At 34.5% G+C, this 14,777-nt stretch overlaps 2 protein-coding genes across 7 annotated transcripts in view; one reads left to right on the forward strand and one right to left on the reverse strand.

Moving 5' to 3' along the window:
* Positions 1-4,057: 4,057 nt before the first annotated feature.
* On the reverse strand, positions 4,058-7,216 carry LOC124645659 (glucose-6-phosphate 1-dehydrogenase). The gene has a single exon (XM_047185488.1). It carries the CDS (start codon positions 6,894-6,896, stop codon positions 5,412-5,414), a length of 1,485 nt encoding a protein of 494 aa, XP_047041444.1. The 5' UTR covers positions 6,897-7,216; the 3' UTR covers positions 4,058-5,411.
* Positions 7,217-7,654: 438 nt separating this feature from the next.
* The window catches only part of LOC124645660 (protein ultraspiracle homolog), a 40,205-nt gene continuing 33,082 nt past the window's right edge, over positions 7,655-14,777 (forward strand). For 2 of the 6 annotated variants that reach the window (XR_006986260.1, XM_047185494.1), the window contains exon 1: positions 7,655-7,953. Coding sequence is in view for 1 of the 6 variants with exons in the window: in XM_047185494.1 (XP_047041450.1) it covers positions 7,929-7,953 (25 nt within the window). In the remaining 5 variants the exon portion in view is untranslated. Of the gene's footprint in view, positions 7,954-11,152; positions 11,289-11,472; positions 11,491-14,777 lie in introns of those variants that run through there. The other 4 variants (XM_047185493.1, XM_047185490.1, XM_047185492.1 and 1 more) reach the window with 4 other exon arrangements.

Below are 14,777 nucleotides of genomic sequence, written 5' to 3' on the forward strand. Positions count from 1 at the left end.
ACACTACATACTCACAACAAAAACAATAAACTATGTAATGATGTTGCTGTCCTTATCACACATGTTGTTACACTCATTTCCTCTCTCTATTTTAAGCTCCACAAACGAAATTCGTTCGGGTATCCAGTCTATTTCCAAATGTCAAGTGCGCACCAAATGTTACTACTGAAAAATAAGGATTTTTTGGATTAAGTTCAAATATACTAAAATAATAATGTAGTAGTTTTGAATAGATTGAAAAATCTTTGCAGATAACAGGGCATTACAAAATAAAATACCTTAAATAAGAAAATTTTAATTTCATGCCATCTGACCATTACATTGAAAACTAATAGATCGCTTTTATATAAATTAATTTGCACAAAAAATTATAGATGGCGCCACAAAAAAACTGGTTACTTTCTGCCGCCGTTAGTCAAATGGTCGCGCAAATGCTGCGCTCAGGGTCTCGGGTTCGATATCCAGACTTGGCCAAAGGCGCTTAGCTGGTTTTTAAAAACCATAGTCTGGAAGTTGCTGATGTTGAGTTGAGTTTAACGTGATCGCAGAGCACGAGAGCACGTTACTGGTCGATCGAGCTCCAGTAACATTACGTGTCTTAGATTGAAACAAGACCGAACGCGATAGTAACCATTTCCTTAGTAGAATATTATTAGGTGTTTGTATGTCGCAGTCATCTGGTTGAAGCTGCTATTTGCTTGAATGACTTGCGCAGCTCATGAAGTTGAATGTAAAGTCTCGACTGAACGTCATTTTGTCAAGTCATAACAAAACAGCTAAAATTCTTAACTGAATCGAAAACCTAGCTCTAACTCTGCCTGCACCTCAGCGTAGCCGCTATGTTGTTGTTATGCATGTGTGCGTGTAGATGTCATTTTACACTGCGCGTTGACGTAAATAATGATACCAGCTTCTAAGATTCTCCCATAAATAATGAAAAAAATAGACTAATTAAATAAGTTTGTATACATAGTGTTATTCGGTTTAACTATAACTTTATAGAAAATTGAACCTTGCTTGTCACTGCTCCTTTTGTAAGTCTTCGGCGCCCTATCTTGTCGACAGTACTCATGTCCTTGTTGCGTAAGTGATCGGAACACACTACGGTATTTTTTGTTGGTGTCCACATCGCATCTCCGCGGCTTTTTTTAATGCAGTCTATCCACTGACTCCTAACAACAGGATCACTTGGAATTCTATTAAACAATGATGTTAGGTTGATGACCATAATTTACTAATCAAATAATAGTAGATAATATTTTTTTATATAAATTATAACTATTTTTCTTTTGCCCCATTTTTTAAAAAATATCCTTTATACATAACATAAACACGTGAAGTTGGGAAAATGAAAAAAAGAAACTGGCAACACTGATACAATATGGCGTGATTTAGTAAACATAATTACAAAAAACAAATATTTATTTTCTGGGTCAGTAACCGATGATAGGTAATGTTATTGGCACTTTTTAGCCTTGCTTTATAATTCCAGCAGACTTTAATTGCACATGGCGTCATTTTATCTCTGTTATTTGTATTTTAGTTAGCGCGCGTAATACGTTTTGACAGTTAAGCGGCACGATCTGTTCTGATTGACGGGAAAGCTTCTGTCGATGAACAGTACATCGACATTTTTTTCCACGCTTGCGCGCACTCGACGCTACATCTAGACATATATATGTCACCGTAAGATTACAAACATCGTTAGATTACAATCTATCTCGAGAGATTGTAAACTGTCGAATTATTGTAAACCGTAACACCTGATTGCAATTTAACGCATTATTTTTCGCTATATTATAATCTATCGATGAGAAATTGTCAAATTGTCAACTGTCCGAAAGCTCTCCCTGATTGGTCAGTCTTTTTGTAAGATCGAGAGCGATGTAGAGCGGTCAAATTGTCAACTGGCGTAGAACGGAATGCATCTTGCGCGCTGATTGGTAGAACGTCAAAAAAGACAATGTTCTTTGCAACTCCCGGTGTCACAGCTCTTTGACGTGCAAAAATAAGTGACGGTTTAATTTTTTATAAAATCAAAAATTGTACTTAATTTTTAAGACTCAAATTACACACAATTAAAAATTGTATTAAAAATTGAAGTTAGTGACGAAAACGAATCGCTGCAAAACCGACTCCACGTAGTCTTGTCTGCCCTACCCCTAGAGTGCAATTCAAAACCGCGTAGGCGCGGAGGGGCGAGCTCGCATGGGACCGCCGGAGCCCCGCAGCGCCGGAGCCGTGACAGAAGTTATGCTTGCTGCATGTTGCATGCTTACTTCCATGCTGGGTCAATTAATATGGGATGTGTTATATTTTAAACAAAAAACTCAGTAGGTACGAGTTAAAAAATTAGAAGGTAAATAAATATTTTTATGATGTCATTTAATAGTATTTAAGAAGTTTACTGTTAGAATGCATGCTACAAATTTAGATGCAAAAAAATAACCATCATGCTGAGTTGTATTTAGAGTGGAAGATAACTCGTGGATAAGATAGTATTATTTAGATGCTCGACGCTTTATTAATTGTGGCTGACTTAGTAATTTAGAAGGCAACATACATTTTTGGGGGCGAATAATGATATTAAAAAGAAGCCTGTTTAATTAGCACCCCTTTTATTTTATTTTTAAATATTAGTTTGTATTTGAAGACAAAATACCTAACTGTATTTTTATAAGAGTTATTTTTATATAAATTTAATACTTGAAGAATTTTTGAAGAGCATTTATTTTATTTAACTGACACCTCTATTTCATTCCTAACTCTACGGGAACGGGGAACTCCATGGGAACAGAACGGCTGGTCGTGATTGGTCGATCTTACAAAAAGACTGACCAATCAGAGAGAGCTTTCGGACAGTTGACAATTTGACAATTTCTCATCGATAGATTATAATATAGCGAAAAATAATGCGTTAAATTGCAATCAGATGTTACGGTTCACAATAATTCGACAGTTTACAATCTCTCGAGATAGATTGTAATCTAACGATGTTTGTAATCTTACGGTAACATATATAATCAAAGGATGAAGGCTACATCTAGTAAATACTATGTACTAATTGTCAGTTGTCTGCTATAAAAATATTAAAATCTGTGTTTTATGAACTTGTCTTCTAGCTCAAAACAATTAAGTTACATTTTATTTATGTTACATAGCCCATAAACATTGGACAAAGATTTACAGTCTTGCCTGTCTACAAAGCAAATTGGTACGTAGGCACTCAAGGATTTTATCTATGCACGATAAGATTGCAATCAGATCATGTTAGCCATGTGAAGATATTTTTCCGAAAAGTGGATGACTAGCCAAATTTTATTTTACTAAGCTTATTTTATTTTTTATCATCAAGTATAGTTTCCGGCACGTAACTTGGCAAGAATCGTGAGATGAAAACAAGTCCTATTTTTTTCAAGCAGACATAATCGCCACTAAAGGATGTCAATAACCATAGAATAATGCACAAGCAATAACAGGGACCAGTTTTTTGTATAATTTAGTGCACTATGTGCGAGCTCAAACTTATTAAAGGTCCCAAATCCTTGCCAAGTTATATGCCGGCTACTATACCCAATATCCAATGCAGATTATAGATAATATAGATGATGATGATGATGATGATGTTCTCCTAGCCGATTATCGGCTACGGCGGCTGTTCTCATGTAAGGAGATTAGCCAGCTGCGCAGGACATATTATAGTGCACGAGCATTTGCGCAGACACAGGTGCACTCACTATTCCTTAACTCTCATAGCCCGATGGGACGGCAATCCGACACGACCGGAAAGAGATCAGGCGCAGGACCGACATTTACGTGCTCTCCGATGCACGGGTGTATCAATCACCACCTTCCAGGCTCCGGGCTGCTATGTGAAAGTCTTCTAAAACCCACAAAGCGATTTCGGCCCGACTCGGGAATCGAACCCGAGACCTCGTGCTCAGCAGCCGCACTTGCGACAGCTAGACCAACGCGATAGCTATAATATGTAAGTAATAAATACTTGTATCACAATGACTGCAAAAAATTATAATGGTAGGTAATTAAAAAAGCTAAATACAGTACCATACTGTTTATTTCAGTGTCAAAAGCTTTTAACATAACAATGATGAATGGAATAATGTTTATAAATATCTATAAATGAGTCTCCCACATATACAGATCCATAATGCAAGTTACTTCAAATGCTATGTACCTTTACAAAAGGCCATGATTTTATTATGCATTACATTGGCACAGGTTCTTTCTAGAATATAATTATGAGTAAAAAAGCAGATCAAAAAATTCAAAAACGTATATAAAAAAAACTTGGTAGGTACATTATTAAAATTATCTTTATGTACTTATGAGAAATGAAATCAACACTCTAGAATATGATAAGGTATTAAGATTTGAATAAGCATCTGATAAAGTTTGATAACAGGTTGCTATGATATTGCAATTTTCGTTCCTACTTGATAAACAACAATAATAACACAGTATCAACAATGTAAATAAATTGTCACAATTGCTAACAATATCAAGTTAAATGTCATTATTGTTTCTTACAAATGCAATCCAAATGTTTGGTGAGACTAAAAATAAGCAAATATCCCATGACAAACCGTTATTTATAAAAAAAGAAACTTACAAAATATAAATAAATAATTTTAACTTATCTGTAAGATATTTGTAGACTTGTATAAAAATATTCAAAACTATCACACAATACTATTGTAGCTACCCTAAATTATTATGAAATATCCATGGTATCCATACTATTAGAAGTACCTACATACAGATAAAATATAGAAACGAAAACATTTGCATTTTGTACATATACAATTCAAAAAAATATATACTCTCACATAACAAAAGTTTAACTCTGTTGTTTAAATAAAATACAGCATTAAATTTCTTATAAGAAATTATGATAGTCTTTGACCTCTGCCTATCATAAAATTAATTTGATCAAAGTTACCTTGTGTGCATGAGGCACACGTGATTATCATAGCTTATATTATTTATTTGTCAAAAGCCAATATCATGTAGTTTACAAAAATAGGCAAGGCACTAACACAACCTTTTTCATAATCATAAGATAAAATGGTCCCATCAATATAAATATTATAAATTCCTACAAAACAAAGTGTATATTATAAAAAATAATTATGTCAAGACATTTTTAAATAACTTTAAGAAGAATAGAAGAATACTCTCTGGAAACAACAATATAAATCTGCAAGAGGTACTGTTTCGGAATGTAGAGTATAAAATTTAAATTAATAAAAATTATAACTAATTGTGATTATCAGAATGCAGATAAGAAATGTATAAAGTCATTGTTACATTGTTATTATGCAATTATATAATTATCATCAACCATAAAAGCAAACCACCACCATCAGCTTAAAACATATCTCCATTTTAAATTAAGATAGCGTGGGCTTCTGCCATTTGTATGAACCAGTGTATTTGAAGTCATATGAAGAGAGTTTACTATCAGCCGCTGGTGGGCCTCGTGATCCATAGACATAGGGCACAGGTTTAATTTTCTTTTCTTCTAGTGCCTTAAGCACTGGTGTGAAAATACGCCAAGCCTCCTTCAATTCATCATTACGTACAAAGTGCATTTGTGTACCAGTAAACACATCTAAAATCAGCCTTTCGTATGCATCGGGGACATCAGCCTCCCTGTAACGCATGCTGTACGTCAGATCCAACTCGGTTTCTACCAGATCAAATTTCATTCCAGGTGATTTGCTCATTAATTTTAAATATAAAGCCTCACCCGGTTGGACGCGAATAACTAATTCGTTTCTCTTTGCATGTCCTTCAAATATGTCACCTGGCACATCTTTGTATTGAATTCTCACTTCTGCTTTTCTCTCATTCAGAGCTTTTCCACAGCGTAGAACAAATGGCACACCTTGCCACCTCGCATTGTTTATATGAAGAGCAGCAAGTGCATATGTTGGTGTAACAGAATCCTTAGGTACAGTTGGATCTTCTAGATATCCAAGCTTTTCTTCACCTTTACCATCAGGATTGCCAACATATTGTCCAACCAAAATATCACTCAGTTCAATAGGCTTAATATGGCGCAGGACCTTTACTTTTTCATCTCGTATATCATTTGGATTCAGGGTGACCGGTTTCTCCATGGCAACCAGTGATAAGATTTGAAGAAGATGATTTTGCATCACATCCCGAATAATGCCAAAGTCATCAAAATAACCCCCTCTGCCCTCAGTACCAAATGGTTCTTTGAAAGAAATTAGGACAGATGCAATATTTTCCCTGTTCCATGAAGGGCTGAATATTTGATTTGCAAACCTAATGGTCATAAGATTTTGAACCATTTCCTTACCAAGGTAGTGATCAATTCTGTAAATTTGTTCTTCTTTGAATAACCCAGCCAGATGGTTGCTCAACTTGTCTGAACTTTCATCATCCCTGCCAAACGGTTTTTCAATAATAACTCTGGTAAAGCCCTTAATAGACACACAAGCATTCCTTATGTTTACTGTAACATCTTCAAAAACAGTAGGTGGCACTGCCAGGTAAAATATCCTGTTAGCAACTGGCCCTTTTTCAAACTTGCTAATTAGCTGATTCAGCATTTCATAATCAATTCTTTTGTCATACGATCCCGCGAAATATTCGTTCGCTGCCCAGAATTCCTTCAATTTCTCTTCTTCTCCCGGCCGCACTTTCAAATACTTTTTGCATTTCTCTTGCACTTCCGATATCGTTTGCTTCGTTCGAGCATAACCAACAAACTTGGTATGACGAGGTAAAAGATTGTCTCGATATAAATACCATATAGTTGGGTAAATCTTCTTTTTTGCTAGATCACCCGACGCACCAAGTAATATAAAAGTATGGGGATACTGAAAGTCACATTTATTTTCCATGATCACGGTTAGTAGGTTACTCACTTGCTTAAACTTTATTCAAGTACTTGCTGACAGTTAAAAGCACGCTTACATATATTCAAAGTACTTATTAACGATATCGTTGTAGTGATAAAAAATAAATTACAATGCAAAAACTACTCCGACTTGAACGCCGGGAAACTCGACAAAGTAAACTTTGAAATATTGTCAGCGAAGTATTTATATACAAGTTTTTTCGATTACAGACTTACGCGGACACAAGGTCAATCTTTAAATACGGTTATCGATTGGTCTGCAGGTAATACATCCACTGTTTTAAACCAATAGAATGCAACACCCAGGTAAAACTTTTAAATGACAATGAGAACTGACCTTATTAAATGACATTAACTTGACATTGAAAAATAAAAAAGTGCGTTCCAGTCGATTTCATGCTCATAAGTTAATTTCAGAATTTACGGTAAAACAATAAATTATTCATAATGTAGACGAAAAGCAAATAATAATGTAGTGATTTTCATTATATTTTTCCAAATTTATGTAGAAACAGTTATACATTATAGTAAAAAGAATTGGTGAACATTCGAAAAGATATATTTTTTTCTTCTTGTTTTTAAAGATGATAAAATTAAAAATATATTTCTTTTACAGTTTTTATTTTAGTAATACGTTTGATTAGTTTTCACGTTATGTTATTGCAATAGTTTTTCTATTTAGAATCTGAGACGATTTTTCTTGAATTTCCGAACGACAATGGACTGTGACGTGACGCGTTGTTTTATGTCACTAAGAATTAATTGAAATTGGGTTATTGGTGAATTCTTTATAAATATTAGCTACTGTTAATGCTGTAATTGATCAAATTATCGTTTTATTACGAGTGTGTTTCATAACATCTTCAAAGACATTTGTGTACAGCGAAGGGGTGTATTGTTTCATCTTCATATAGGTATATTTAGTTCAACGACCTTGTTACTGACAGGTTCATCGTTAGCCACTGAACTATTCTATGAAAGTGGTATATCGTAGACGATAGATAAATTAAATCCAATGATGGAGCCCTCGAGAGATTCAGGTAAGTGAGTTTGTATTATAAAATGCCTTTTCAAAGTTTCTGTCAAATCATAGACTGCATTGGATAGTGCCCATGTCAATACAATACCGTGTTCCTTGTTTTACATGTAAAACGAGTGTTCCTGTAGGAATTACTGGTGTATTCGCAATGTAGCACGCTAGTGAACGCATTGTTTGTATCACGTATTGTGTTAAGTTTATATTTGGCACAAGTCATGATAATGCTAAGATAAGTAATAGATTAGCACTGTTTGATTTAAATCACAGTACAATTGGAATGTAGCATATTATACTCCGAACATCAATTCATTAAAATCATTGTATTGTGTGTATTGTAGTTTAAACTATACATTTTATTTACCAAATAACATAGGTTCATAATATGTATTGTGCTAATGCATCTTTACAAATTGTTTATTATTATGTTAGTTCTGTTAACATTATCATATCAAAAGTAATTAAAAGCATACAGTAAAATCATACACAGTTTAAAAGCAATATAAAAACCTGTCTAAGTAAAAAGTGTCTTGTAAAAAGTTTTCATCTTACAGTAGATTTCTTCCATCTACTGAAATTATAAATTGTTTGCAATTCTAAAAAATAATTGCCATCCACTATATAAAGGCCTTAGAGGGCACCAAAATGTACAACCATAGAGTAAGAAACTTAAAAAAAATCCAATCTTTACCCCCAATGAAAATCTCCATTTAAAATTCTATTGAATTCTTGTTGTAAACTCAGTAATTAGCAATTCTTTTGTTAACTTTCTTTTGTTAGAAATAATGACCATTTGCCATTCCATCTGTTTCCTATCTCTAGTAAGGAAAACAACATATCTGTAGATTGAATATTGAAATCAGCCATGATTATATACAGTAGGTAAAATGTTACTGTTTATTTGTGGACCATTTGTATGCCAGTGTGTAGATTAATGCGAGACACTATGGATTTTCTATTGTTCTCTAATTAGCAGCATTCAAGAGGTCAATATCAATATTATCTATCAACTATTTCATGTTCAGAAACTCATAAGACTATAATTTGGAGTTGGGAATGCAACCTTATTGCTATTAAATCCGAATGAATATCATAGTTTTGGATGAGTTCAGTGTACAGTTAAAAAACAATAATTTTTGACTACAATCAATTAATTTAATAAACTAAATTATAAAGTTTTAGGTGTTGTTTATGGACAAGATTGTACTTCAATGTTGATAACATTACAATTGTGCACAATTCATTACAAGTGGACCTACACTTGTAAACTTTTACATAGTCATGCTTATTATCAGAATTCTAGAGCTCATAACGAGCTATGTTATATTTATATTATAATGAACAATATTCTAATTATCATTATTACAAAGAAAAAATGTATTCATATGATTATTGTCCTAAGTATGCAAATTAAAGTGTCCTTAAAATAACCTAGATGGCGCTTTCGTAATAGTTGCGTCTGCTCTTACTAGATGGCGCTGTGCAGCCGAAAGTTTTGGTATAACATGTTTACAAACATCTCTTATAAAGCTGATTTATAACTTGAAATAACTTTATAGGGGAATGTTCTTAATTTCGTAAAGTGATTCCTTTATGAAACATTAGGCTTAAATTGTATTTTGTAATCTAGACAAGTGATTTTAATTAATGAAATCAAAAGAATTAAAAAATCATCAACAGTTCATACATACTAAAAAATAATAATACTAATTTATATGATGACAAAGACCAACCAGCACAGTTTTTGTTATATTATTTAATAACTGTATTGACATCTCCCGCCCATGTTGACTTCCTGCACCTGAAAAAAAGTCGTCTATGTATATGAACAGGTCATGAAAAGCTAAGACGACAGCAGTAACATTTTTGTGTCGATAATTTTTCGTGTATCTATTGATTGGCACGAAACTGCGATGCGTTTCCAGTTGGCAAAGCGAAAAAAAAGAATCGAATTTATTTAAATGTTTTATCTTACACGAGGCTACGGGCTGACTAGAAAGGTACAACAAAGTGCATTTAAATAAATACGTCTACTTACATGAATTAGGTACTAAATTACATAAGAATTCGAAATCCGGTAACTTGATTAGGATTCAAGATAATAACTATCTGAGTGATACAAACACGCAATATTTATTGCATTTATTGTTTAAGAAACCATCGAAATCCATTGAACATCTTAGTAACTTCAAATTCTAAAGGGTACCTACGTACTTTCTCAAGTATTCAAGTTTTTCCGTAGGAGTCCCGCAAGGTTGAATCATAAGTCCCATTAATTTGGTAGTACGCAACATGTCACATACATATACGACAGGCCTGCCTACACAACTTACGCATTTTTATAATGGAGTATCTAAATTACTAAAACATCTTTAACAATCTTAAAAACTAACAATTAACACACTATTTGAAAGGTATGGAGCAACTCATAGTGGAACCTTAATCATGTACCTGCCTATTTACTAACTTTCTGCAACTAATTTATTCTATGTAGACGATCACATAAGTGTATTCATCAAAAATTCAAGAAGTTACTTCACGAACAAAGTTCACAATAACGAATCAATGCACTCTAAAAACACAATAATTCCTTTTATGATGTTCAGGTAAAAGTTACCTGAAAAAAACTAATCATTTCACAAAACCATACATAAAAAATTGGAAATAAATAAGCAGCATCAACCCCTACTTTAATTGTGAAAACTTTAAATCAGTTTATGAACTTGAATTTAACTATGTATAAGGAGCAGATTTTGCCATCAGAGTATGTACTTAGTTACAAATAAAACAAGAACCTAAGTATTGACCATGCCATGGTAGCAAATAGCATAGTTCAACATAGTCAATTAATTCATTATTGATAAGAATTCATAAAGTAAACCCATTTAACACGCCGAGTGACATCATGGGTACCTACTAGACCTTCTACGTGCAAGTAATAATGTGTAAAGTCTATAGTCCAATAGGTTAATAGACTAGTGAACAAGACAGATCCAAGGAAAGGAAAGGTCGTGTAGTCTGGCTGGTCACATTGCATGGTGCGGTTCGAAGGACTAAAGCACGTGCGATGCGGCGCGACAGGCAGCGCGGGCGGGTGGCAGGGCGAGGGGTGCGCAGTCGTGTGCAGTGGACCACTCGACGTCGCACAAGGTCAAGGAGAATGATTAACAACGAAAATACAGCAAAACAAACGGTGGCGATGCGGGGTACGAGCGGGGACGCGGCGCGCCAGTCAGAGCAGCGACGCCGCCCGCATCGGCCGCGAGACCGGCGCCGCTCGCGACACACACTAAAATCGATGCACGATCCGTAACCGGCATTTAACATTAATCAACAACCGTAATTTCAATATTAATCCTTGATGATAGACGTCATGACGGGCTCCGCGCGCATTCGCCATCCATGTTTGTGATGTGTCACTCGTGTTGACGATTTAGGGTTGTCTCACGATTTTCAACTTTGGAAATAAGAAAGCTCTTGGATCCCATGCAACTATACAGCCGTAAAACATATCATCGTCTGTTGGTGTTTCTATGATTATGTATGCGATATCAGTAGCACATATTTTTGCTAATATAGTGTAGAGATAAACTAGTTCTTAAAGTTAACCACCAATAAGTAGCCACTAACCGAAGATTCATGAATATATTTTCGTTAACCGATAAACCTGAATAGATCAGAAAATCACTATGTACCAAATCATTTTGTCATATTCAGAGAGTTGTCAGTCCTTTTAATCCACTATGATTTAGGATAATGTTTAATTAGCAATTTTAGAGGTACTAGACCTCTAAATTTATACAACTTGCCCTTTTAAGCTATGCATAAAATGATCAATTGCCCAGCTTTAAAAGGGCTTGGTACGCACAATTACTCATATCAAATTAACGCTTTTGCAAATTTTATCATTGTAGTTAAAATCAACAACGTTAACTAACATACGCAATATAAACTTGTAATGTTTTAATGCCCTTATGTCTTTATCTGACACGACTCGTAAAGAGCACTGCAAGGTTGCAAGTGTATTGACTCTAGTGTTTTGAATAAATTTATCTCGGTGCTCTATTGCTCTAGCCGCTGCATTTCCATTCGCGTATTCCCCATTTTCATATCGAGATAAGACAGAACTTTCCTCGTTTGATAGTTTGACGTCAGGATGATGTAACCGAGCACCGAAAGCGTGCCAAAGCAGACTGATGAGATCCGAACCTCGTCAATTTCATGATCACAGCAGGATTAATGGTGCCATGTTTTTGTCTTCAAACATAACAAGAGTTAATTAATTCTCTATAAGGCTTTTAATGTGTCTCGCATTATAAAGTATTTGAGATATTTCCGTTCCTATCCATTTTGGATTATAAAGCACTGGCTAACTGCTCGTAAAGAGTTAATTCGACTGCGATCTTTCATCTTGAATCATCTGGCTATAAAATTCTGATGCGTGCAAAATTGTCCCTTACCTGCTTTATTTCTCACGAAACGCAACTCGTCTTAAACACGAGCATCAAGTACTTGTACTTTTCTTTTTCATGAACTTTCAGTATATTGGTCTCGACTGATACACTCACTTACTTCTTAAAATTATGTAATGAAGAATTAACCACCTTGAAAAAATTGAAAACTATAAAAACCCATTTTTGTAATTTCATGAAGTAATGATATATTTTTTTAATCTATGAAAAAAAAAACCGTCTAACTCTAGGAAATAAACCAAAGGCAAAACCGTCACTAGAATTGCAAAATTACTAGGTAACAGTAACTGAAGCGGAACGTTTGATGTTTGTCATCATAAATTACGAGTATATCCCATGGTCCGCTTGTAATGAATTGATTACTGCCTTCCATTCCTAGCTCTATGTCATTACACATTATTGTTATTATATAAATAAGAATTTTCATTTATTTCAACTCATTGAAAACTTGAACCTGTCCACCTATTTTTTTTTTTTTTCGGAGACTAGACCTTTCAAAGGATCCTAAACAGATTGGGTAACCCTCTCTAATTTCAATTTTAATATTCTATCTATCTCGGACGCTATGTGTATTTTGCTTCTCTCATGATTAGACAACCTTTGTAGGTAATACAGAGGAGTAATATAGACATTCGATATGAAATTTTATTTTGAGTAAATAGATCCTCTTAAAAAATTACATTATCGTTTGGAAAGTATCTAGTTTATTAGATCTCAATATCTTAAATCAAGCTATCTTTGATTTTATCTTTATGCACAGCTGTTCTATCAAATAAATTGATATGATTATTATTTTTATACCAGTTAAATCATTGTCAAGGTCTCCTCAAATTATCGCTTATCTATGCCGCTTGCCGGATTTCGCAAATGGCATATGTATGTACTTTTAGCAGAATTTTCTAACGTTCCGTCAACATTTTGATTTCGCTCTTGTTTCTCTTTTCTGGTCATGATGTACGGAATTAGAATTATGAGTCGTCATCTCTTCTTATTTATTCGTTCAGTAAAGCATTTTCTTCTTACTTTTCTTTCTTTCGCAAATTTTCGCACTCCTGTGTATTCTATTAGGTAAACTTGATCGTGGTCAAGATAAAGATCTGCTTATTGTCAAAGTATAAGAAATGTTAATATTAAATTCAGATTCCTGATGAAAGTCCTTCATACCGAAATTATTTGCTTTATAATGGGACGAGGACGTCCTTTGATCCTCCATCCAGTCCATTTTTTGTGACTGGACGTTTGATTTATTGGATCTTCATTGTAGCTGATCAAATTCCCCAAACAAACGAATGAAGCTGATTCGTTAATAGCAGCTGTAACCGCTTATTAAAAGATTTTTAAATTTATTACAGCTTGTTAAGGAGTGTTTAGTTTATTGTTGTTGCGTGTACCTAATCGTAGGCGCGAGTGGCGGGCGGCACGTCACGCCGCGGGAAGTGTTACTCTGTGGCTTGGTCACGGCCAAGGTCTCGTGTCGACATATAGCGTTTGGCGTCATTATGTAACGCTTGGCTAAATGACGAAACGCTCTACTTCTCATTATTTTTAATAAACATCAAAATACATGATATGGATATCATTTTGTGTGGGTGTAAATAATGTGATTTGTGGCCTGAGTTATACTCTGTGTATGCTTTTTACGTAAAATTCACAGAGATATTTGATTTTATGTGGAATCTCATCAATATTGACTTTTGTATTGTTCACATATACCTGTTTGAATGTTATAACAAATACCTACGTGTGATCAAAGGACACAAAACAATAGGCCATCTTAATTCCGAACTATGTATGGACCACATGATCTCTTTTGCAAGCTCGTTCCATGCGTTCTTCATTTGGACAAGGAACAACTATAGGCTCTCCTCTTCTCCTTTTAGATTGCCCTTAAACGTTTTCTTTTCTTACTTTCACAATTTAACTCAATTCATGTAAAACATTTCTCTTGATTGTATGTATTTTTATTAAAATGTAGGTACATTAGTTTAAAAATAGCAGAAACAAAATATGACTGATATAGCTATAACTAATGTTTATCACGATTATCTGACTAATTCGTTAACACTATCGGACCTCTTGAATCGTTTATTGCTTTATTATAATAAATTACTATAATGATCAATTCGAAATCACATCACGCGTCAATAAGTATATCCCCGTGCAGCTTTGTAATATAATTACCACGTAGTCTCATAATGAACGCATCTATGTGTTGAAAATGAGCATTGTTTTATAGTTGGAGTTCCGGTTGGTCTCCCCGCTCCCGCTTCCACCGGCTCGCCCAGTGCAGACTGGCCAGCAGAGGCATCGCTCAGCGATCTTGTGCACGAACAAAAAACACCTGTAGTCGTCAGCG

The sequence above is a fragment of the Helicoverpa zea genome, chromosome 3, assembly GCF_022581195.2.
Source record: "Helicoverpa zea isolate HzStark_Cry1AcR chromosome 3, ilHelZeax1.1, whole genome shotgun sequence".
NCBI classification, from domain to species: Eukaryota; Metazoa; Arthropoda; class Insecta; order Lepidoptera; family Noctuidae; genus Helicoverpa; species Helicoverpa zea.

Bases quoted from the DNA above. Each gene is read 5' to 3' on its own strand.
- LOC124645659 (XM_047185488.1), bottom strand. From the start codon at position 6,896: ATGGAAAATAAATGTGACTTTCAGTATCCCCATACTTTTATATTACTT.